Raw genomic sequence first — 27,202 nt, forward strand, 5'->3', positions numbered from 1 at the left:
GGTCACACTGAACATTTTTAGTGTTGCCAACAAAAAAAATATATTAAATAATGGTAATAAAGTTGACGACGCTGACGTTTGATGTGTGAGTATTACGGATTGCCTAGTTTTTGGCGATTGGTTATATCATCAGCAACAGACCTCCTTATTTAATACGACGTTCTTAACAACAACGGACAAACGTCCTTATTTAATACGTGGATAATGTATCGCCATTCTTATTTAAACGTATTTGCTTCACTCACACTCAAAACCGAATTATTATCAATTGTCTGTCTGTGATAGAATAATATATAGAGTTGTTTATTTTTACTATACAAGTTTGTATAAGCTCTTGCTAATTACAAACTCTCACAAAATCATCTCTATTTTGATTTTTATAGATGGTTGTACCTACTAATGTGGAAACACTCTACATAGAAGGAAAGTAAAAGGCGTAATACTAAAAATAGAAAGAAAATAAAAGTGTTTTTAACTGAATTTGTTAAATAAATTAATGCACTAAATGAAGATCATCATTTTCACCGCATTAGGATTTATAAGATTCAAGTTTAAGTTTAGATTTATAAGGTTCTAAATTATCAGAATAATAAAACAGATGTTTTAAAGTGCATGCATCTATCCCAGGTTAATTGAAACTTTATCTCATTTTAGGCGAGGATTACTTTCTTTCATAAATTTTAAGGAAATTCTTAAAGAAGTACAAGAAAAATCACGGATCTAACGCAACTATCTTAGATTCTTAACTAAATATAACTTTCTATTTGTAAACATAACCTCTCAAAAACTTTAATTGTTTTGTTTCCCTACAATTGGCATAACTGAAATTTGCCAGAGTGACCAACAACGAAAGGACACAATCACGCAAAATGGCGTAATGGTCATTTACTTTTCATTGAATTGGCAGTCCAGGTATATTTATTAAGTTCGTGGCGAGGCCTAACAGTTCTGCAATATTAGTCCAAGAGGCAGAGCCAAAAAAAGTCTCTGAATTTATTAAGCCTGGTTTTTTGTCAGGTGATTGTAATCATAATTTTCAATAAAATGCTCTGGCCAGTCAAGCGGATGTTAGAACATGTGCCTCAGGTGCGCGGTCAAACATGTCGTGATCACCGACATAATAACATCGATTTCTTAAGGCTGAAACTTTATGAACTTTTGTTTTTTTATATGTACATCAAAATTATAATAGTCAGTCAACGTCCTATGAGGACACAGCTGGTCAGTCAGCTGTGATGTGCGTAGCGAGGTTTATAAGAGTGCAATTCGTTTATTAAGCTTGAATTTTTTTTAGCAACTACCTACTACTGATCATATTATTGACTACTGACCAAAACGGTCAGTCAACCATTCCATAGAACAACGCCCGTCAGTCAGTGGGTAAGAAATTAAATTTTTTCGCTCTCTATAGACGTTTTCACGCGGCAACTCGTTTTTTTATTTATATTATTAAAATTCAGCGCGATTATTTATTTTAACATGGCACTTTTTAAATAACATATTTCTTTATTTCATGAACTATACAAAAATGGAATAATTTAATAATTATTATCATCAAATAATTGCTCATCGGAATCTTCAAACTCATCACTGTCGTGATCTGATACGTCAAGTTCGGATGTATCAGACTCTGAATCTAAAAAATAAATAAACACATTTAAAAAAATTATGCCTGTAAAAAAATTTTTGTTTACCTTTATTATCTTCTGAAGGTTGAATAATAACATCCTGTACAAGTCCCGGTAATTGATCGCCTTTGAACCTATCAAACTCATATTTGTCATTAACAATTTTCCAGCCGTAATCAGTAGGAGATAGCTCTGTTGGAATTTGACGATGAGCATTACACCAAATATTTGCAATGAAGCTCCCTCTTAAAAACTGTTGCATTAGTTCTGATTGGCACGGTGGCATACTTGACCCATCTACGTTTTTTATTTTAATTTTAAAAGAATCGTTTGCAGTATTAAAACATTTATAAGTCTTTGAAAATATAACGAATCTTGCCTCGTCGATTGATTTAATTTTTTTCAAGTCGTATAAATGGCAAAGAAATTCTTGATCTTTATTAAATATATTATTTTGGTTGCTTTCATCTACAAGTCCAAGGTCAGCGAATGTTTTTTGAAAATCTTCACTTTGCATCAATAACTGCAGAGGCTTTTTTTTGCCTTTCTTGTAAAATGCCGGGTTGAAATCACATCCAGTCAAAGCATGAAGTCCCGGAAGAGCATTGCAGACAGAATTTCCTAATTTTTCGTGCATTTTAGTGACATTGATCATCCTTTGATGATTTCCAATCCCAATTTTATTTTAGGGATTATTAAAAACAACTGCGACACGGTGCCTTAATAAAATAAATGTCGTATGATAATGTTATTTCATTTTAAGTAAATTATAAATAAAAGACGAGTTGCCGCGTGTAAAATCTACAGAGAGCGAAAAAAAATAATTTACTTACTTATCCACTGACTGACGGGCGTTGTTCTATGGAATCGTTGACTGACCATTTTATTTATTAATAATATAGTCAGTAGTAGTTGCTAAAAAAATGTCAAGCTTAATACACGAATTGCACCCTTATAAATCTCGTTACGCATGCACATCACTGCTGACTGACCAGCTGTGTCCCTATAGGACGTTGACTGACTATCATAATTTTGATGTACATATAAAAAAAACAAAAGTTCATAAAGTTTCAGCCTTAAGAAATCGATTTTATTATGTCGGTGATCACGACATGTTTGACCGCGCACCTGAGGCACATGTTCTAACATCCGCTTGACTGACCAGAGCATTTTATTGAAAATTATGATTACAATCACCTGACAAAAAACCAGGCTTAATAAATTCAGAGACTTTTTTTGGCTCTGCCTCTCCGTCTATATCTGTCTATTTTATAACGCTACCTCGATGTGTGCGCATCCAAGCCTCTGATGTTCCATTAAAAAGATTTGAAAAAGGATTTGTCTAGAGCAGTGTTACTCAAACTTTTTTCATGACGGAACCCTTTTAAAAAACTAAATTTTTAACGGAACCATAAAGTCTAAACTAAAAGCAAAAGCAGTTATATGTGAATTGTTTATTAATAATCATACAAAAAAAGATAGATACAGGTCCACTTTAATACATGCATTCATTTATTATGACTGCTGGCGGAGCCCTACCGGAGGTTTCGCGGAGCACACTTTGAGTAACGCTGGTCTAGAGGTTGAAGTCGGTGCGTCGTACGTGCCGGCAGCGATAATATTATAGTTCCACATTCTCTTGCAATCCTTATGGCTTCAATGTTTTTTGTGTGAGTAGAGCCTCTGTCAACCAGCCTCTGTCAGAGCAAGTGTAAAGGGTGGACTTCCTCTTTTTAGCACATCAGCCTCTTATTAGTTAACATTGGGAGTATAAATTATCCGGGGGCATTTATACAACAAACACAAGCAGTATTTAATACTTCATTTGTTACAGCGCCCTTGTTGCTTTCTCTTTTTGATGATTTATGGACACTGCTTAAACCAGTTTCCTTAACATTTAGGATTGGATGGGGTATAAACTTATGCTCATCAAGTATTTTTTCATACTTGACAAAGTAATCCGTAACTTTTTGTTTATTGAATCCTTTGCAATGCGTCATTGACGTCGGTCTTCCTAAGGAGATTTCTGGGTGATCTTTCATAAATTTATAATTTTTCAACCCGCCAATTGTTTTTCCTTATTAAATCGATGATAAAAGTTATATTTTTCAGCAAGTTGGTTGGCCAAGTGACGTAAATCTTCCAGAATATGTTGCACCAATTCTTCCTCCATGGCAGCCCGTAGGTTTTTCGATCTAACAATAGTTTTGTGTTTATTTAAGTAGTATTTTAGTGCTTTAAAATAAATTATAAACAGTAATATCCAATCAGAAAATTTATAAAAAAATAATAAAAATATTCCTAAATTGTACTAGTTCGAAATCGGAATACAGATAGAGATACGTTTTAGGCCTATGACTCTATTTAATATTTTACACGTGTACGCTATTGGTAACAATAACCTATCATAACATAATTTATAAGAATTACTTCCTGAATAACGTCACTTTTAAGAAGTATAGAACTTATCCAAGTTTTACAAATTAGGGCAGAATATAACAGTAATTTGTGTATGAAATCACTTTATTAAAATTTACTGACTAAACAACTTTACAACGTGCCGTTTATAATTGTAAGATGGCCAGTAGGGGCGGTAGGTGAGTTCTTGATTGCCACAAATAGGAGCGCTGCTACACTTAATACCCGCGAAAGTTGAATGGGGTACGATTTAGGCATAGTTACCCTACCTAGTAACAAGATATGGTTTCATAAGACGAGGCACCTCCTCACTTTGCCATCGCCGTCTCTCTCATCAACATTTTCTTGATGCAACTTTTCCTAACAGTTGGATTGGACGAAGAGAACCGATTGAGTAGCCATCGAGGTCACCAAGTATAACCTTATTAAATTTTTTCTCATGGGGCTCTTTGAAATCCAAAGTTTATGTTAATATTCCAAATAATATTGATGATTTAAAGTAAATAATTCAATAAGAAATTAGACTAATCGATCCGCAGGTTATTGAAAATGTGCAACTGGAAGTTAGTTATCGACTTCAAAAATGCAATTTAACATCGGTTGCAATAAATATTGTATACATTTTTATTTTTTAATGCTTCATTAGTGTATTACCTCAAATTTAACAAACCGCTGACTTTAGGCATATGATCAATGCTATACAAAAATTGTTCAGAATATATCGTAGAATTGGAAAAAATCATGATATAAAGGGTGTTCCATTTAAAAAAAAAAAGTTGACGCCATAGTTTCTACTTAAGGTACCCTGTATAGAAAAATTTTTTATTGCAAAAAACCCACAATTGAAAATGCTAATCGACGGGTCGGAAAGATAAAAGAAGAAGAAAACACCTGAATTTTAATGAATTTGTGCCTTTCATCGTGAATGCACTGTATATTTTCTGTTATTGCATGAAGCTTCAGGTATTTCTTTTTTAGAAATAGTCTCATGGCAACCAAAGCTGAAATTCTGCATCGTTGTCTGCCACTGACATCCATGCAAAATTGAAGCTTTTCCAAAAAACTCCTTGGCACACATAAGGTTGGGATAAAGTTCTCAAATAAACTCTGATCTCTCATACACCAAATATTTTATTCAGTAGACCGACAAGATGCCTGTAAACCTGGACATCCCAAGAATAAACGTAACGGCAGAAGAGCCAAATCACGACGAGGATAGTCAGCTGCTGAGCTTTTCAGACGCTCTGACTGACATCGAAGAACTATACGGAGATGAGGAAAGATCACCTAGCCCACTTTTAAAGAAGAAAAACACCCTTAAAATTATACTACCCGAAGATGGCGCCATCACTGATCTTGAGGATTTCGAAGGATCTGATGATGATGATGATGATGAGGATTCTGTAAAAATCATTAAACACGAGAGTCCTTTGGAGCTTACGGAGCTTGACTTAGAAGCCCCCATAACTGAGGAGAGCTTCAAAAAAAGCTTCAAAGACAAGCGAAACCACCCCAAAACTCAATTCGCCACCAGGCAAAAAAGCTTCTACCACTCCGAAGGTGACTCTAGCGATGGAGGGGTGGCCACTGGCAGTGAAAACTACGAAACTGAAAGTGACGTGGACTTATACTCAGCCCGTGAGGCCGACATTGACCTCAACCGCTTCCAAATCAAAAATGAAACCGAAGACAACGTTGCCTCATTGATGATATCCCAAGCAACGTCCGATTACTCAGATAACGAGAGCAATAACTCGGTGAGCTCATTAAACCCAGTACCTCAATTCTTAACTATTGACGCTAACGACCTGGGTGGCTCAACAGATGTGGAGTTACTGGGCTCAGACTCAGAGAGTGACGAGAGAGGCAAAAAACCGAAAAGTCGCAGAAAGCGCTACAGGCTGCAAAGGAAGCCTTCAGCTACAGATCTTGAAGATCTTTGCTTCACAGATGACGAGGGCATAGCAAAGCAATTAATAATAAAAGAAAAGCGGAAGCCTAAGAGACACTTGGCGAAGTCTAACACGGTGCCACTGGACTCGGAAAATGAGGAAAATGAGCCTTTGCCGTTTCCAATAAGTCAGCCGGTTGCCCGGAGAAGCTCTGCCCGCTTAAGAACTCCAGACTTTCATGTTAACTTCCAGACTGATGTGGAGGACTTCGATGGCGACTCTGAGCTGGAGTGTCCGGATGTCCTTGTAGATGAAGCAGCCCTGGATGAAAAATTAGATGAAATATCTTCGGGATGCGGTCAAGTAAAAGAAGAGAGCTTCGATATAAAAAATTACCAGCAATACACTGAACTGGCAGATGAGGATAGCGCAGTAGAATCTGACATTGAAAAAAAAGTCACTGATGAAGATGAATTTCAAGATAACGAGGACGATTTTGATATCAAGTCTCCAATGTCCGACTCGTTTAACATCAAATTTAGTCCTTCGAATGATAATTTGAGTATGAAATTAAGTAAAAATAGGTTGGGATTGCCATTGGCCCCAGACGAACCACTCACCGACTGCGAAAACATTGACAGTTCACCTGATGAACCGGTCAGCAAAAAAATACCAATAGCAGTAGTGCAGAGGCATTTCTTAACAGACGAAGAGGAATTCTCAGATGATGATAGCAACACTTGCAATGGCCCATATGATATACAGCTGCCTCAACCAACAAGAAATCTCGTTTTAATACAAGAAGTCGACTCGCTTATTCCCACTGTAAGAATCTTACCTCTGGATAGCCTGGAGCTTGACTTAGAAGAGCAAGCCGAAGAAGCTTTAACAGACCTAGAATCATTTTCAGAGGCAGAAGACGCTTTGGAGCTTTTAAACGTTGATCAGCCGTTAAGACCCGTCACTCCGGAAATGCCCCATTTTGAAGGAGGCATGATAAACGTTCAGGAGCACTTCGAGACATTAAAAATTCACAGTCCAGTGCCAATCGATTCACTGACAGACACTGAAGAAGTGATTTTAGAAGGGAAACAAAGACGCAAAAGAGCCCCAAAGTTTAAATATATGCATGAGAAGAGTCTGGCGCATCAAAACAGACTTATGGCATTAAAGAACAGCAAACCATCACTAACAGATACTGAAGATGTTCTATTCAGTGATCATAAAGGCGCTAGCCCAGAGGTGTCACTTCAAGTACCTCATAAAGGAAATGAGGGCCTCACAGATACAGAAAATCTCGATTTTTCTGAAGACGAACTGGAGTTTACATCGATTAGACCCCTCTCGGTCACACCGCAGCACTTGAGGGAGCTGGGAGGTGACACGATGTTACTCAGGGAAGGCTCTGGTCCCTTTTCGATTATAGACAAAATCGAGCTGAATAAATTTACGCTTAATGGGCCCAAAGCTGTATATACCCCGGCGACAACAGATAGCGAAGACGTAATGGCTTCCGCAGAAGAGGATAATGACCATTGTTACTCGCGAGCTCCCACAGCCACTCCCAAACAAGTCAATGAGGAGCTAAATGATTCGTGTCAGTACAGTAACGAAACGACCAGGCAGGATTCGGAGGCACCTCCGGAGGTGATGTACTTAAAGGGAGGAGGTTATAGTGACCCTCGGAGCGATTATGAGTACTTCGAAGAGAGTTCGAGAGTGATTCGAGGCGTGGTTGCTTTTGATTTCAGCACTTTTTCAGTAAGGTTTGGGTATAAAGGTAATATTCTCAAAGTACAAAGGACTGATGGTCTCCTGCTAGATGTAAGTAGAGTTGTTTAGTACAGAGTGATTCAATATTTGTCAACAGTGACAATTGCAATACTGTTGGCAAAGTTTCAGAACTCTGCTTTCTCTGTCTTATCACGTTAACTGCAAAAGATGCGTGTTGTTTTTCAACCATTTGCATCTCTTTTTAATGCCAATTTACCCCTCAAAGTAAACCCTATCCTCAAGATCATATTCCACCGCTCTCTGATTTGCAGGGACGGACTTAAATTAATTTTTGCGCCATATTAATATATGAATTACTCTGTGCTGTGTTGTGGCTTTTTGAAAACAATTGATAAATGTTGCTTTTATATTGTATTTTTATGTAGAGGGTCTTTCAACTTTAATTACATACGATTTTTTTTCGTCCCTGTATATGATATGGAAAAAAAGTTTAGATAATAAGTGTTTCTTGGGAAATACTAATTTTATTGACAGTATTGGTAAATATACAGTGTGAGTATCTCAAAAACAAAATTTTCATCGTCAAAAAAGTTTTTTTAATAAAACGCCCTGTATATTCTACCAAGTTTTTTCTCCTCATTTAATTCTACATAAAAAATTTTATAATGATATTATTTAATTATTATACAACCTACTATTAAAATAGGTAAACACGAGTGTAAAACTAGAGTAATTTTAAAAAAAACGTATAGTAAATGTTCAAATTGCTGATCATTCTCGGTGTGACAGAGTTGGTGCCTTTTTTTATTAGGTAGGCGCTTCTTATTACATCTTCCGGAATTGCTCTACAAGCACATGTAATTTTATTTTTAAACTGAAATATATAGACTTTTTTTTGTTGAAATATATCGACTTTGTTTAAATCTTCCAAATTTCTTAGCGTTTCAGTGTAAACTTCTCCCTTTAAAGATATCCACAAGAAAGATCTTGCAGTGTTAGTCAGGTGACCGGGCTGGCCACCTGACAAGTTCTCTATATCCGATTCAGTACCTTCTAAATCTAATTTAATTAATTACCTTTTAAGGTAAGAAGTGAAATAAAAGCTGTTTTAGTTATTTTATTTACATAGATACTTATTTGTTAACTTATCTCAAAATGGATCAAAATTTAATAATTACCATTTACTAATTTTTTTTTACTAATTAACAAAATTAGTATTTCCAGCAAACACTTTTTAGCTTAACTTTTTTTTCATATCATATACAGGGGCGAAATAAAATCGATTGGAAACCTTCAACTTTGCAAATTTAACTTTAATTTACCCTTGGAACTTGTACGAGTAGGAGCATCGTTCGGCCAATAATATACGTAGTGCTTTTATTCTGAATCACTCTGTTCAGTATTGTGCCTCTTGAAAATTATTTGTTGCTTTCATTTAACAAGTCTGACCTGATATTTATTTTTGACCCCACGTAGAGTAAATTTGCACTCGCTTTCCTTAGTAATAAATAAAATACGTAATGAAAAATAAAAATAATAATATGTATATTTTTTAAATTTTAGAAGGTGAGTCAGCACACAAGCCATTATCAGACCTTACCGAAAAAGCAACATTAGAACAGCCCGCAGCAAAACAAGGTATGTCTTTACTTGTCGTTTAAATGTTGTATAAAATGAATATTTAGGTAATTTTCATCAATTTTAAGTGTATTAGGTTCTTTATTATATATGAAGTGTCAATTTTTAGGATAAATGACCACAAAAATGTCCTTTAGGTTATTAAGATAAATCTTACACAAAGGTTAGGATCATTTCATCATTTATTTATTATTTTTATTTAACAAAAGCCAGAGAATGCTTACGGTGCATACTACGAAACTATTTTTAGTCAGTTATTGTTTTGTAGCATTTACTCTACTGCTATGCTTGAAAATTCAGGTTTATACTTTTATTTTTAAATTTTTAAGCACTAGGCTTTTTTTCTGATTAGCATGGTAGCATGGCAAGTTTTGTACTGCACCTGAATTATTATTTATTTTTTAAAATTTAATACAAGGTGGTCCAAAACCTAAAATTTCAATAGGAAACACTTTTTATTTAGTACACCCAACTCCACCACATACCTATTTTGGATTCATACTAGTATATCCTGATGGAAAATCCAGCAACCCCACAGTTAACCGATCCTGGAGTCCTGCACAATGCACAAAACTCTAAAATTTTCTTGCGCCGATCGTCTAAGCTCCTTTTCTTTCCTTAATAGTTTGTTTTGTTGCGCGTAACGTGTTGCCTAAGAGCCGCAATACATTTTGCTCACCTCCAACTGCAAAACACTCAAAATGATCATTTTTACCTCAAAACATCTTAAACCCTATCCCTCACCTCCCCAAACCGAGACCACCTTGTAAGTTCTTTTGTACGACCAAATAAACTAAAATTGGCACCGTAAAGAAAAAAAACAATAACTAATCATTCATTACTCATACCCTCGATCCCTCCTTGTAAATATTCTTACTCCAGTTTGGTTAATGCATTATGATTTCCAGAAATTACAAGTGTCCCATCGAATCGCAACTCCCCCTCCCCTTCCGTAAACCAATGCTACTCTTACACACAAATCGATCTCATGTTGGACAAAATGCTTCATGAGGTGGAGCAGCAGGAGCATAAGCTCTTCAGTCTAGATCTGGATGTGTTGGAGCCGCAAGAGCAATGCATCAACACTCTCGAACTAATCCCCAGTTCGGACGCCTTAATCGAGGTTCCCATTAAAAAATCCATCAGAGTACCCAAGAAGAAGATATACGAAACCTCTCATAGCATCAACATCAATCAGCCTGCCGAAGATCTCATAAAGTTTGACGAGCCTGAGATGGCCATTGAAATTTTTACTGTGCCAGTGGAAGGGGATGAAGCTGATTACCTTTTAAGCAATGAATTTGAAAAGCCCTATGTGAGCAACTATACGTTAGAGTTTTCTAAAGCTGCCACTGCTTCGGCTGAGTCCCTAAATGATCCTAGTGAATGCACAGAAGAGCAGCATCCCCCAACGATCCCCGATCCAGAAGAGCAGGACTATAAGCCTCTGGACACTCAGAATCTTAATGATTTCGACTATGAGATGCACAAGGATGGGCTGGACTCAAGCGACATTTGGTGGGAAGGGACTTACAGAAACCTCAGTGAAATACCTGAGGAGGACGAGGAGCTTTGCAGCTTATATTCGAACATTTGTGACGTGAAGAATATTGATGAAGAAAAGGAACCCCTCGTATATTCTCCTGAGATGTCTTCGGAAGAAATCAGTTCAGATTCATCAAGTGCTGACGAAGGAACATACGATTTGACTTCTGAGAAAATTGTTAAGGCCGAGGTGAAGCTCTTGGTGAAAACCGTTGATAAAGGTCGAGAGAATATTGAGATCCGATCTGTACGTGAATTTTTGAATAAAAAAGATAAATATAAAGAGCCTGACGGTGTAGAACGAAGCAAGACCCTGCCGTCACGTTTAGGTGAAAAGTTTATACATTTTGGGAATAAGGTGACAAGTTTGCTAGATATCAACAAAAAAAAGTCTACTTCGCATAGCTTCTTGCTCGAGAGAGAGCCTGAACCTGAACCTCAGAGTAGCACCTCAAAGCCAACATTCACTCTTCCGAGGCTTTTCATTAAGGCCCCAGAAGAGACTCAAAATAGTTCCAAGCAGTTATCCAAAGAACTTTTTAAAAGTAAATCGGAACTAGTCGCCACCACTAAAGAGAAATTTCCCTTACAACTAGTCTACGACAGCTCCACAGAGCCTGACAAAGTTGACTTGTTCGCCAACCCTCCTTTCTATCCTATTTACAACGATTTGCAACAATCACTCACTTTCACCTCCTCATTTTTTCCTCGTTCTACCTCACCCACTTACATTCACCCCTCTCCTGCCTATTGCGATTGGTACAGCCAGCCCGAAGAGCCCCTTAAAGGTAACGATTGCGCGTGGCTAAAAACCAACCGGCGCATGGTTTTAGCTTTTTTTTGGGTTTAGATTTTTTTAACCGATCTAACTTGTTGGTGCATTAACCGAAGCAGTAAGAATATTTTGCCCTGGTAGATTCAGAACTCCCCCATGTGTCATAGAGGTAGAATAGGGTAAGCAATTTAAGGCTTTTGTGACATTTAACGCAACGATGAAAGTTGTAAATCGAGTGCCTGCGGTGTGAAACGTCCTTTAAACTTCTTATTGACGGACGTCACTATAAGACACAGACAAGCGTTCAGGGCCGTATCTGGACCAAAATTTTGGGGGGGGTTAGGCCAGTGACATTTGAGATATTAGGGATAAAAAAAACTTTAATTTATAAATAGGTTTTACTAAAAGAAGATACCAGTTTAAACTAAAAAACACATTTAACAACGTTAACATTTTAAAAATAGTAATTATAATAACAACTAAATATTTCTTTGCTTTTCCCTCGCAAAACGATTTAAGACCTCTGCGGTATCAATTATAATATTTCTATGCACGCTTAAAAGCGCAATAGTCCTGTTAGCCGCTCCTGACCAGTTGAATTGCGCAAATAGTCTTTTAAACGCCTTAGCGATGAAAATGATCGTTCTGATGAGACTAGATACAGGTAACGTAGCCAGAATTTGCAACAGAGTATGAATATTGGGAAACAAAGATGGATTACATGCTGATAATGCATCAAGAGCATTTTTTGGCCTTTCTGCATGAGGCAGCTTAATCCATTTTTGTTTCCACAACTGTAGTTCTGCAGATAACGTATCTAGGTCCAAAAATTCCTCATATGGTAACAAGTCTTCCATTTTTACTATGTGTGCTTCGCACATATTTGGTACTAGACAATATAACAATGAAAGTGATTTTTCGTGATTTGCAAATCTTGCAGATTTTCATCAGTTCTTCTATAAGTTGATCAAAAAAAGGAATTGCAACTGTGATTCGAAAATATTCCTCTGCAGTAGCTACCATGGCATTAGAACGATTCTGCTGTCGTGAAACTATTCTAGGAATTTTTATGCATTCTTCATCATCTATAGACTTTATAATAGCTTCAGATTTTTTACAAATATTTTTGAATTCTTGGTCTATATTCAGTCTCATATTCCTGACCTGACTAATAACAGTATTCACATGCTCAACAGCGCTAAATAGATCAAAATCCACAGTCGGGAGAATTCTGCATAACGGTAGTAAAAGCAAATAAAGTGGACGCTGTTAACATACTGATAATAAATTCACTGGTCATAATAGCTCGAAGAAACTGCAAAGCTTTTGAAGAAGTTTCGATGTCTCTTACTTGTTTTAGTTCTTCTAATGTTTCAATAATGGGTTTGAAAACTTCAGTAAACCTAATTAGTCCATCATGATTTTCCACCCACCGAGTTTCACACATGGATGTTAACTTACTCCATTTACTATTTGGAACATGTTCTTTAATTTTATTTTTTAATATCTCAGTGCGCCTAGCTGATATTTTTATAAAATTTGCAATAGATTTTATTGTTGCAATACAATTTCTGATACTCTGAACCTTACAGGAATGGGCAAGAGCTAAATTTAAAGAATGAGCACTACAGTGCACATATATTGCTGCTGGATATTTTTCTCTAATTATAGCCTGAACACCTTCAAAACTTTAAAAAGTAAATTAAAAAAAAAAGAGTTATAGTCCGTTACCAGTCGTTTCAATTTTATTTTACGTTATAAGATTTTCGGGGGGGGGGGGTTTGAACGTTTCAGCGTGGAACGGTTTTTAGTTGGTATTTACCAATGCGTTTCTGCGATTCTGGTTTTAACCAAAATAGGGAGAAAATATGACGTCATGGATCAACTGTCTGGCGTTTGGTATTTACCAATTATTACCCGTTTAATTGGGTTTAAGTTTAAAGGGTATGGCGTTCGAGCACAATTTATCGATCAAACGAACTTTAGGAAGTTCGATCGAAATTATATTTCGGCGCTTCATTCTTCATAGATTACTATACAATTATTCACTATGTAGTTGTTTAAAGTCTTATTTATTTTGTTTGTTGGTCAGACTTTAGAAAATTCTTGCGGAGAATAACACATTCTTATATCTAGTTATAACTTTTATTCTTAGACTTAGCTCTTCATACATTTAGCAAAAAGGAAATAAAAGTATTCCACTAACAGTTTGCTTACAAAACTTTAACAAAATTCTACTTTCTTTTAGAAAATTAAATAAATATTCTACCCTAATGTTTTCCTATATACTTCCTAATGAAAATGATTGCTGAAGTACAAGAAAACAGTTAATGCAACATAGTGATTGAAACAAAAAAAGTATAATAGAAAGGTGCACAAATCACAATAACACACCTATAGGGTAACTTTTCTTCTGCTATTGATTAATACCTCTGCAATGTTGTCCGTTGTCTTAACTATAGGCCTGTTGTAGAACTTAGCAAAAGTATCTGAAGTTTCTGTCCAGCTTGCAGTTTTACGGATGAAATTTATAGGTACACCTCTCTTGAATGCTGAGGCATGTTTAATAGAGTAAGCTAAGAAAATATTTGTGTTTATTGCAGCTTTTGTTAAGGAGTCCTTTACCCATCTGCTTAATGTCTGACTAGAAACTCTATTAAAAGGAGCACAATATGAAATGAAAAGGTATTCATTGTTTATCTTCCGTAAGGTGGCTGTCTTTTCGATATACTGCATTAATGCTGAAACTAAACAGAGCTCAGGTTGTTCAGTGAATGTTTTAAATTGAAGACAAGGTTGACTCAGGGGTTGACCAGAGGTCTTTATAGCATTAGAGATAAAAATAAGAACCTCAGCTTCATTTGTGAAAATGATATTTTCTACTTTAATTAGGCCAAGTGTTTGAAAACGTTGGGCCGTAATTAAAGCCAAAAGAGATATCAACTTTTTTGAGAGCAACTCAAGAGATAAAATTTCATTAGAATGAAGATTTCTGAGGTAATTTAGTAGTCCCTGGGGATCCCAAGTTATATTGTATCTAGGAGTCTGTGGACGTAGTTTTCAAATGCCTCTTATGTACCTTTTTATTAAGGGGTGTTTACCTGAACTGCCTGGCATTATTAATGCCAAGGCCGAACGGAAATTGTTAAATGACCCATATTTAAAACCTCTTTGTTTAAAAAGGAATTGAAAAAACTGTATCACTTGAGTGGGTGTTGCCTTGAATACAGGAATATTCCTCTCTACAGAATATTTCCACCAGGACCTATAAGCTGTGTCATACTGTTTTTGTGTTGTGGTAGAAAGGGATTCCACCATGACATCCATGCATTCTTCTGGTACGTTCCTCAGTCGATAAGCCTCCCTGATAATTTCCCTGCAACCAGGGTAAGGTTTGCTATGGGGAATGGTTCCCTAAAAAGAGATGTAATCAAATTACTGTCTGGACCAAGAATTATTGGTTCTATAGTAAGGAGCTTGATAAAAGTAGGATACCATGCCTGAGTCTGGTACAATTAGAATCCCTTCAGCCCTATCATTAATAATCTTTTTAAAAACTCGTAATATTAGTGAGAATGGAGGAAAGGCATACAAAAAAATCCCTCCCTCCATGAAACTGTAAAAGAGTCTACTGCACAAGAGGATGGATCCTTGTTTAATGATATATATCTTTCACATTTCTTATTAATGATTGAGGCAAATAGGTCAATTGATGGTTTCCCAAACCTTTTAACAATCAACTGAAAGGTAACATTGGATAGTTCCCATTCAGTGCCTGGACTTGTTATGCGGGAGCTTTTATCAGCCGAATTATGATCAGTCGAGATATATGAAGCATGAATCCATATATCTTTTTGTTCACACCATTTCCAGATCTTTTGGGCTACTTTATTTAATAAATGGTTTCTTACACTACCCATATGATTTATGTAAAATATTGCTGTGACGTTATCTATTCTAAGTAAAACATTACAAGATCTTAATTTAAAAGCAAAACATTTTAGCCCATAATACACTGCGAGGAGCTCTAAAAAATTAATATGGTTCTTTTTCTCTGCCTCGCCCCAAAACCCATGTGTCTCCTCCCCTCCTGAGTAAGCACCCCAGCCAGAGCTTGAAGAGTCTGTGTAAATTTCTAAGGAATAATTATCTTCTCGAATATTTTGCCTAGCCTTTGGAATGTTATCAATCCACCAATTAAGGTCTTCAGCAATAATACTTGGATTAATTTTCATATAGAAATCATAGTTTTGATTTGATACTTTGAGGGCAAATAATATTTCTTTTTCTAAATTTTTAAGATATAAAAGGCCATATTTTAGGGTTGGGAGGGAAGAAACTAATAAACCAATTCAATGGGCAAAAAAACTAATTTTCCATAAGGTGAGTGTCTTAAATTTTTTTATCTTCCTAATAAATCTTAACCCTTTCTTAAGAGGTAATTCTATAGAAAATTGTCTAGAATCAAGTATAAATCCCAAAAAGCGACATCTTGTTTGTGGCTCTAATGAGCTCTTTTGATCATTAAACAGAAAACTAAGATATTTTAAAAGTTCTAAACATCTAAAAGAATCCTGTCTATTTTGCTCTTTTGTTTTAGACAAAATTAATAGATCATCAAGGTAAATAACACAGCATATGCCCCTTTTATGTAAATATGAGACAACTGACTTCATAACTTTGGTAAATATATATGGTGCACTAGACAACTCAAATGGTAGACAGTTGAATTCAAAAAGTTTTTCATTAAATTTAAATCTGAGATATTTTTTACTAGATTGATGCATAGGAATTAGGTAGTATGCATCCTTCAGGTCTATGGTTGACATAAACCAATTCCTTTGCATTAATTTAACAGCTGTTCCCCAGTCATCCATTTTAAAATGATTCTTTTTTATATGTACATTTAATCTCTTCTAAATTAAGTATGAATCTTTTTTGCCATTAGGTTTTTTAATCAAAAAAATAGGTGACAAAAATTGTCCTTTAATGCTCTTACATAGGCTAACTGCACCTGAGATTAACATATCATTGATTACCTGACTTAATTGAGTTTTTTCAATGTTATTAAACCTCTGAGCATATGTTTTTGATGACATTGTGAAGTTGCAATTAAAATCAATTTTGTACCCTTTTATCCAATTTAAAACTAAGGGATTAGGGTCTAAGATGTACCAACGATGTGAAAAAGCCTTGAGACGACCTGCTAAGATACTAACCTTTAATATTTCTGTTTTGCTGGTCTTGTTGGTCTGTGCCTGTAGGTCACATTCTGCTGAGGTTTTTGCCCCTGATGTCTGAACTTCCTCGAGGAACGAGACGGGCCTCTCCAGTTTAAATGGTCTGCCTCTTGAACAGCTCTTCTGGGATTTCTTGTTAAAACAGATTTTGTCGCTTTTAAATCTCTACTGTTTTTTCTAAATTTCTTGCAGTTTTAATTTTATCTGCAAAATCAGAACCAAATAACTTAGAGTCTGGGGTCGTTTTGACCACCACTTGCCGAAGGGAATCATCTAGGGATGGTATGATAACATACCTCCTAGATATTAATACATAATGATGTAAATCAGTTAGTAATTTGCCAGTATCTGATAGTTCGGTTATAATGGCTTTAAGTTGATCATTACTTTCTTGACCTAGGATTTTATTTAATGATGAACCCAAGGCTGCGAAAGAAGCTCCTAACTGAGATTGAATGATAGCTAAATACTTATCTTTTTTTAATGTGTCTTGTGATAGAATTTTTAGAATTTCCTCATTTAGATCTGGGACTTCTAAGGTTTTTAAATTTTTGGGTATAAGATATTTTTTAGTTAGATCTAGTCTTTCTTGTTTATCTAGGCCGCATCCAATTATGTTACACCATCTAGAAACCAGGGCTGGGTGTAGTTCAATGCCCTCGCTTATAATGTCATTGGGGTCTGTGCCCAAGCATTCAAGAATGTCATCTTTCAGAGTTAGAAACTGTTCTGTATCCTTGTCTGGGTGGATGACTAGGATCTCCTCTCTATTGTCCACCTCAGGGTCTATTGATCTGCTGTGCACTTGCACCTGCTCGGTGATCTTGAAAGGTCTATGATTAGGTTGGTCCAGCTCACTCGAGTCTAGACGCCTATACCTCTTACGCGGATGGATAGGGGTTCGGGGCTCCTGCTCACTCGAGTCAGGGCTCCGCGAAATCCAGTCGCGTCTTCGAGGACGCGCTGAATGTTCTGAACACGATTCAGATGATCTAGATCGGCTTCTTTTTGGCCTGCCTCTAGATTTAGTATTTCCACGTGTTGTTTTAAGTATGAATTGCTCAATACGCTTCATACGGGCGTCGAGGTCATGGAAAGCCAGCGCTGACTCCCTTGAATCGGAGCCAGAAACTGACCTTTTTCGGTTCTTTGAACCCTTTCCCATTATGCTGAAAGAAATTAATAACGTTACTACTTAAAATTACAACTTACTCCTTGAATTTGAGCTGAAATTTATTTGTGGAAAAATTCACTTGTTACCACCCAAGCGCCAAAAACGAAAGTGATGGCTGACAGCCGTGTCGGTAAGTAGGAGACCTGTCACTACACTTGGCGCCACCTAGCACCGGAAGCGGTACTACATAGTGAATAATTGTATAGTAATCTATGAAGAATGAAGCGCCGAAATATAATTCCAAGGATAATATTAATCTCAAACTGTATAAGAAAAACTATTTCAACTACCTGGCAGTTGAAGTTTTGTTTTTAAAACATGTGTTTCGCAGTCCCAAATTAACTAAAATGTTTTTTTTCGACGGCGCGGACAAAGTTAATTATGACTTAAACCAGAGACCTCTATGTATTTAATATTCATGGAGATCATTAACGGACCACACTCCCTGACATAATATTATATAATTAATTGACCTACAATTGACACTCTTAAAGGCAGAAGACAAGTGACAGATGTCGAATTAATTTAATTGACGTTTAGTTTTGTAGCAAAACTTTTGGATTCAAATGCGCAAATTGTGTTATTGAAATTGAGTTTTTAGTGAAATATTGTTGGCGCATTTGGAGGTTTTAAACTTTAACATTGAAAATAAGGTTCCTAATGGAAGGCGGGAATTTATGTAATTATTAATTTTTACTTTAATGAATGAGATGCTATAGAATGGCCGAGTTCAATTTACAATAGAAATTTATTATGACACAACCCGAGGGACAAGCTAGAAGAGCCTTGAAAAGAAAACTATGGATGTAAGCATACTTCTCAAATTGGTTTTTAGAAGTTCTACTATTTGTGTGTTAATGATGGAGAAGATGACAGATGACAGATGTCAAAACATTATTTTATTTGACTTTTAGTTAGTTGGTTTTGTTCTAAAACTTTTTGATGCGTAAATTATGCTGTCGAAATTGTGTTTTTAGTGAAATATTGTGTTATTTTTTTAAAAGAACTCTCGTCTGTACATTTGGAGATTTGAAACTTTACCGTACGTTGAAAATATCGTTCTTAATGCAAGCTAAAAGTTAAAGGAGTCACGACAAGATTATAAGTCCATGGAGTGTAATAATCTCAACCTATATGGGAAAAACTGCTTTAACAAAACCAATAGAGAGACGACTCTACTTTTTAGAGAAAGAAATTTAAACGTTCAGGCTGTTTTTGTTTCACAGTGCTAGATTGCCTCAAGATCATAAGAAGTCATAAGAATCGGAAGAATCTAAAAAACCTGGGAAAAAGAATAATTTAATTATTCCAGGCAGTTGATGTTTTGCTTTTCTTACCGAAGGGGCACCACATTTCCATATTGCCTAAAAGACTTTTTTCTCACCTGCCTGGAAGAAGTTAATTATTACACAAGCCCTGAAAAAAAGTGAATTTACACTTTATAACCTTAAAAATTAGTTTTTTTAGGCCCGGTTGTACAAGCAGTGGTTCAACTTAAGTTCTACTAAATTACAGTTCTTCGTTGAACGTAGTTCAGAGGTTCGTGTGTTGTTTCAGTACAAGTTTAGTTAAACTAGGTTCTATTTAAAGTTTGCAATGGCCACATAAAAAAGAAGAAAAAGAAAAGAAGAATTAGTATTCATTAAAATTAATTAATTTATTTACTTTTTATTTATTTATTTACTTTGTTTTTTGTCTGTTGCGGATTATAAGTACAAAAATACCGTAAATTCCGAAGTGTTGTTTGTTTAAAAGTGTTTTGTGCCACCTTGCTGCTTGCCAAACCGTTTGGGTCTGCTTATCTGACATGGAGAAAAAAATTAGGGCAAGCAATTTCTCTGTGAGAGAAGAAAATGTTCTCATTAATTTAGTAAACAAATACAAGGAAAGCATAGAATGTAAGAAAACGGATCGCAACAATAATGAAATTAAGGCAGGAGAAAAATGAAATTAAGCCTTGGAGAAAATTTGTCAGGAATTTAACAGTGTTCTCGGAGAGCCCCTTAGAACTGTTACATTTCTAAAAAATAAGTATGAGAATATAAAAAAAGGGCCAAGCAAAAGTTTATAACAATAACTGAAAGCGAGAGTAATATCCATGAAATATTAGGAAGCCAACTTACAGGACTAATATCACCATATGACACTGATATAGCAGGTTTTTTTTAACTTGTTTTAAACCATTTTCAATCTTAAATACTGTAAAATTTTTAGAATCAATTGTTATTCAGATTGAAAGCAAAAATGCTGACGATATTCTATCTAAAATCTAAAAGTATTTTTAAAGTCTATAAATAGTGTAATTAAACTAATACAAATCATCATACTTGTCCGTAACCGATGAAATTTCTTCAGAAATTCTATCTATTATGAATCTTACAGCTCGCTTTTCCAACCTAAATCTAGCCTTAAACTTTTTATTATCCCAAGTAATATCTTCCCAAATAGGATCCATTTTTATATTTATGGTTTGTAAACTATACTCTATTTCAGAAGTGTAGAGAGCAATAAACTGGGGAATTCCGTTCTGTTTGGCTACATTTCGTGGTAGTTCATAGGCGCAGGTACTTATAATATTTATGAATTTAATTTTCACGGATTAAATGCCTTTATTTTGAAAGAGATTAAATACTAAATAAATACTTTTAATCCTTTTGTATAGGTACCTATCTTTTAACGCTTTGTAACATGCAAAAATGGGGTCAGGTAATATATACAGACTATAAATACTTTTAAATCATATTTTAAACGTTAGTAGTCACTGCTACGCTGTAGTGTAATCACAATATTATTATCCCAATATTTAAAAAATGGAGGTATTCAGTCCAACGAAAAGATGTACTAAAAATTTTCCACTATCGCTGAGTGAAAAAGTTAATATTTTAAATGTACATGATTGCATAAAACACGATTACCCTAGTTTTACTGTGCAAGAAATTGTTGAAAAATGTTCTCGAATGAGTGGAATTGGAAAGTCCACCATTTTCAAATTGTTGCGGGAAAGAAAAGTAGCAGGTCAAGTGGAATCTCCCAAGCAAAAGCCAGGACGACCTACAAAAGTCCTTGATGAAAATGCTAAATGTATAATTCGAAGAAAAGTTCACTCTTTTTATTTTAAAAAGGAAATACCCACCCTAGACAAAATTTTAATGGAGCTTGGCCGAGATGACAGTATTCCGTTGATAAGTAGAAAACTTTTATGGAAAACTTTAAAAAATATGGATTTTGCCTGGGAAAAGCATAACCGCAAAGCACTTTTACTGGAGAGCCACGAAATTGTTTGTTGGAGACGACAATACTTGAGAAGTATCAAGCAGTACCGCAGAGAGCAAAAGAAAGTTTTTTATCTTGATGAGACGTGAATTAACGAAGGTTATATAGTCCAAAAAATGTGGCAAGACAAAAATATAACCAGTGCTCGCCAAGCTTTCATAGAAAGCCTGTCTACGGGTATTAAAGTACCTTCGGGAAAAGGAAAAAGACTTATAATCACACACATTGGAAGCGAAGAGAAGAAGAGTCGACTCGCACAGGAGATTACCATGAAGACAAGAACTCAGACGTTTTCGAGGACTATTTTGGTGAAATGATAAAATTTCTTCCGGCTAATTCGGTGGTGGTTATGGATAACGCAAGCTATCATTCACGGCGAATAGAGAAGACGCCAACTTCAAGTTGGAGAAAGCAAGAAATTATCGATTGGCTGACTGCAAAAGGTATTGCGTTTGAAGCAAATTTGATAAAAAAAGAACTGCTGGCAATAGCAAACTTACACAAAACTCGTTTCATGAAATACGCCGTGGAAGATATAGCCGAAAAATATAATATAACTGTACTGCGCTTACCGCCATATCATTGCGAACTAAATCCTATAGAACTGATATGAGCGCAGGTAAAAGGATTTGTAGCAAGACAAAACACGACTTTTAAAATGAAAGATGTTAAGCTACTGTTTGATCAAGCCATTACGGAAGCGACACCAGAGAATTGGCGAAAAGCAGTCCAGCATGTAATTAAGCAAGAGGACAAAATGTGGGATCTTGACAACCTCATCGATCAGACAGTCGATCCTTTAATTATAATGTCAAGAGGTGATGACAGTTCGTCAGATGACGAAGAAGACTACAATCTATTATAATTTAAAATTGTTATACACTGTTCAAAAAGTGCCAGATCCAAAAGTGACATTTTCAACTGTTTTACTCTACATATTATGTTCAATAAATTTGTGAAAAAAATATATTATTCCATTTAAACAAAAGTAACTTTCTAAAATAAAATAGCATTTAAGTACATTAATTATAAGGTAAAAAACAAGTCCCAGTTGCACGCCTTTGGCGAACCGTTTTCAATGTTTATCAGTGGGTAACAATGGGCAAAACTCATAAATTGACCCAAAACCGGGTGGCACTACCTGCAATCAACGAAAAGAAAGAATTTTACATTGAAACTAATACCCAACTAAGGTAGTGGCATAAAATATTGGTGGATCACCAGGTACCACTTTTGCATACCTAATGAGGTTTTATTGCTCTACACACTTCTGAAATAGAGTATAAATCTAGGGTACCTAGTAACTAATAAATTAGCACCTTACCAAACACAATAATTATTGAAAGGCGGCTGTAGAGTAAAGTAGGGCAAAAGCAGTTAATGTTTGAACTCCCCTAGTTTCCACCTTAATTAAAAAAAAAAATAAAAAAACACAAATGGATGAAAGCTTCAAGTCAGTACTATAAAATATCTGATGGAAAAAATTTAAATGTAAATGGTTTTAAAGTTATTAAAAAAAATATGACAAAATGTCAATTGCGTTCTTTTGCCCCTGTAGGGGGGCAAAAGCCCACATGCCGTGGGGCATAAGTACGCACCTTGTTTTTAAAATGAAACTTCTTTTTATTGTCAATTTAACATTGCATTTAACAAAAACTAAAAAATATTTCATAACATACGAACTTATAGCTAATAGAAAACAACTTAAACTAAATAACTCTTGAACAAATAATAACAAAAAATAATGAAACATTAGAACTTGCTAATAGCAACTACTTAAAACTTTGGCTTAAACACAATGGTCACATTTAAATGCACCAACGCCTTCATAAGGAGAACAATCTTCATGCCACCATTCCTGGCATTAATTGCACTGAACCCAATCATCGTTGAAGGTTTCCAAAAATGATTCCTCACAACCAGGACAAATGACATCTTCTGTTTTAGCGCTTTTTAGAGTTTCTTTAATTTCATATTTTTTTTAAACGAAGTTTTTATTTTTTTGTTTTTAGGCCCTGTTTGTGTTTTGGTTTTAAAGACATTTCTTTTGCCTTTATTATTTTTGTTTCCTTCGCGCTTTTTTACTTCCTCCTCCAAGGCGTCTTTAACAGGTGTGCTCGTTATTATTTCTGATTTTTTCCCCTTACTTTTTCTTGTCATAGGGTCCTTTTTTTAGGAAAAGGCAAAATATCGGAGGGGCGTATATGTTTTTTGTCATTCCTTGGTTTTTCAGATGCTATTGTTGCCAGTACATCAGTGTTGGTTGATGTAGATGGCTGTAAATCAGTAACTGCAGATGGTTTTTGAATAGGCTCTGGAACAACTTTTGATGTAGACGGTTGCGGCTGAGGTGACTGATCATTAATCTCTGATTGTCGGAATTCAATTAAAGATTGTAGTAAATTATTTGAAGTTCATGGCTCCAAAATATTCTGAGATGTAGAAGGCTGAAGGACAGAATCTTCTGGTTGAGGTAAATTTTCCTGCGGTATGGATTGTTGGTCAGTAACAGTTGATGGTAAGAAGTCTTCGTCGGTAAATACATCAGGATTGTAAGGTACGATTCCACATTTTTTAAAGCCGTTAATTGCTTTTCCCATGGTACCCACAGTTTGGTATGCCTCTGCAAACAGTGAAGATATCTGAAATTGTGTAACCACTTAATAAATACTCCCAGGATTACTTATTAAATACCGCTCACATGCTTCAGCAAACTTGTCTTTTAAAGGCTTAAAAAAACATCTATCCAGCGGTTGTGTTTCTTGGCTACTGTGTGGCAAAGACAACATATGAATATTGTGATTGCGGGCAAACAAAACGGCATCTAGATACAAATGAGAGGAATGATTGTCTAGAATGAGAAGGACCGGGTTCTCTTCTGATGGCTTTACGTGTTTTGTAAAATGCTCCAGCCACTCCAAAAATAGGGGTCCATTAATATATCCAGAATCTGATATCAATAGCAGAGAGTCTGGGGGGGGCGCCATTAAGAAGTTCTTGTTTACGTCTTTTTCGGGGAAATATTATATCTGGAGGAACATAAGCTCCAGATGCCGACATGCAGCACACAACAGTGACAGTTTGTCCTCGATCAGCAGAAGAGACTTTGCCGATTAATTTTTTGCCTTTTTCCGAAACGACTTTGGGTGTTTTATTAGGAACCGTTGACAGACCACTTTCATCCATGTTAAACATTCTGGAAACCCCAAATTGGTGCTTCTCCTAGAGAACTTTAAGGTTTGAAAAGTATCTGTCCAGTTGTACTTTATTAATCATTCCCGCCCATCATTCTGGCTACACTGGTCTTTGATGGTACTCTTAGAGACAAACGGTGTCTTTCAAGAAAACTGTAGGCCCAATCCTTCCCAGCCATCTGTTTTTCACGAGAAAAAGGATGATTTATGTTGTTAGCTTCAGCAAACTGAAAAGCTATTTGTCGCAAGCTTTTAAAAGTTAGGCCATAGAATATTTTTTTTCAGGGTTTTTGCGTGTTCTGCGAGTTCATTATCAAGTTCTATAGTAAATACCTTTTTAAATCGACCTAACTGCTGAACCCCACAATCCACTTTTAGTCGCTTTCTTAGGCCACCTTCTGAAATTTCTAATTGCGAAGCAGCTTGGCGCTTGGATAAACCATTTTGGATCAGCTCCTTAGCTCGATTAAGAATTTGTGGCGTGATGGGCGTGCGCTCTGATTTTCTTTTGTAGTCCCTAAAAACAAGAAAATGGGTTACAAAAATTCATGGGGTAAAAGTACGCGCGAACTTTTGCCCCACACAGCCGTGCGAACTTTTGCCCCACATGCACTTTTTTATTTTTTATTTTTTTTTTCAGTGTAAATCGACACAAGCACGACTCACAACAGGTGAATATATTTGAGATTACGATTGGGCTTTTATAGCAAATAAACGTTGTTATCGTAATTTGCACTATAAAAGCATAATACAAGAATCTGTATGCATGAAAAATAACATCAAAATAGCAAAAAATAAACTTACCTCATTTTCTCCTTTCTGTAAAGCCGAAAAACTAAACTGGTACACTTTACATTGTAGCGACATCTGACCCTTAAATCGCGTGGAGACAGACTGATCGTACATGCACTCGGGCCGGACATATTGGCACTGCGTTCTTTTACACGCCGCGTGCTTTTGCCCCACTCTACTCTATTTACATAAATAAAAAATATCAAAATGATATACTAAATATTAATTTAATCTCAAAAATTTACTTGAACTCCCTTTGAACGCTCCCAATTGGACGTTCAAGATGAACCGCAGGTTATCGTTTGAACTAACATTGTACAATGGATTAATTCCGCTGAACCGGAGATCTTTATGAACTGTTGTTGAACGCCCATTGTACAACCGGGCCTTAGAGGGACAAATTGCGTTTCTGTGTTCGGCGCATAATTTTCGTTCACACTTGACACATTGATCTCTGCCTTTCCTATCCTGCGTCCGAGGACAAATAGAGCAGCGTTTACTTTTGTTGTTTTCTGCAAGAGGTGGTGCCTGTCTAGAGGTGTTATTTTCCGCTATACCCAATATCTCTAAAATTTGCAGCCTGAAACAAAAAATTAGGATTTTAGATCAATAAGCAAAAACACTATTTTTGTTCCTGTTATCTGAGAGTACTTAGTAAATTCGGAATTTCAAGCCTCCTCTTCATATGTTTTATAGTTAGTTCCTCGCCCAGCTGCAATAAGAACATTCTTCGTGGAGTTTTTTTTATTAGTATTGCTGTTGTTTGCTTGGTAAATTACATACGAATTTACGGCACCTCCATCAAGCATGCCATATAAAACTCGTAAAGGCCATCTTTTAGTTCTTCTTGATACTGATTTACCGTGACATAGCTGGTCAAAAACGTCAACACCACATTTCGTACCATTATAAAACAAATTAATTTCAGATTTGCCTGATAGGTTGTCAACTTCATTGCTATTATGCATTGTTGACATAAGAAGTACTACCTTTTTTTTACTAGGAGAATGAGACACTAAAACCACATTTTCATCGAATGCAAATCTGTTACTCTCTGATATTTTTGGTTTAAGAAATTCGGTTGGTACTTCGGGTTTGTTTTTTCGTAGAGTACGTCCAACTTCCTTCAGTGATATTGCTAAACCCATTGATGAAAACCAATTATCTACTGTGGTATTCCTATTAGTTTTTTGTATGGGTTCAGATAATTTTAAAACATATTGTGTGGGAATAGAAAGATTGCTTGGACGATCTTCCTTGCCAATATAGGGTATTCCTGATACCATATAGAAACTTTTGGCATCGCACATCATTACAATTTTGATGCCGTACTTATCGGGCTTATTTGGGATGTACATACGAAATGGACATCGCCCACGAAAGCCCAAAAGCTGCTCATCAATAGTGACATATTCTGATGGGGTATAATTATTCCGACAATTTTCAACGTATCCTTCCCAAATATCTCAAATGGGCACAAATATCTCAAAATGGCACAAAACTTATCTTTTTCTTTTTTTTGGTTTCGTGTAGTCTTATCATCAAAACGAAGATTTTTTATAAGAAAAGAAAATCTGTTTTTACTCATGGTGGCTCTAAAAATTGGTGGGCCGAATTTTTTAGACCACAACTCGTCTAGGTTTACATGGTTATATTTTAGTCCCCCACTTGTATACAGTAAACCAAAAAGGGCTTCCAATTCAATCTGATCGGTCTCTCCAATATATCTTTGGGCTTTTGAGAATTTTGCCTGATTTCTAATAATCTCTTCATTTGTATGAGTAACAATTTTTTGAAGGATATTATCATCAAAGAATAGTTTCCAGGCTTCATAACCACTTTTCGCATTACGTGCTTCAGCTTTAGGTCCCGGAAGATGTAGAACCAAATTTTTTTTCA

General features: G+C 35.8%; 1 protein-coding gene across 1 annotated transcript in view; it reads left to right on the forward strand.

Moving 5' to 3' along the window:
* The window catches only part of LOC126745301 (titin-like), a 123,738-nt gene that overhangs the window by 49,118 nt on the left and 47,418 nt on the right, over positions 1-27,202 (forward strand). Inside the window, exon 22 of the mRNA XM_050453076.1 lies at positions 9,236-9,310. Coding sequence (XP_050309033.1) covers positions 9,236-9,310 — 75 coding nt within the window. The remainder of the gene's footprint in view (positions 1-9,235; positions 9,311-27,202) is intronic.

Source organism: Anthonomus grandis, chromosome 1 (genome assembly GCF_022605725.1).
Source record: "Anthonomus grandis grandis chromosome 1, icAntGran1.3, whole genome shotgun sequence".
In the NCBI taxonomy this organism is placed as follows: domain Eukaryota; kingdom Metazoa; phylum Arthropoda; class Insecta; order Coleoptera; family Curculionidae; genus Anthonomus; species Anthonomus grandis.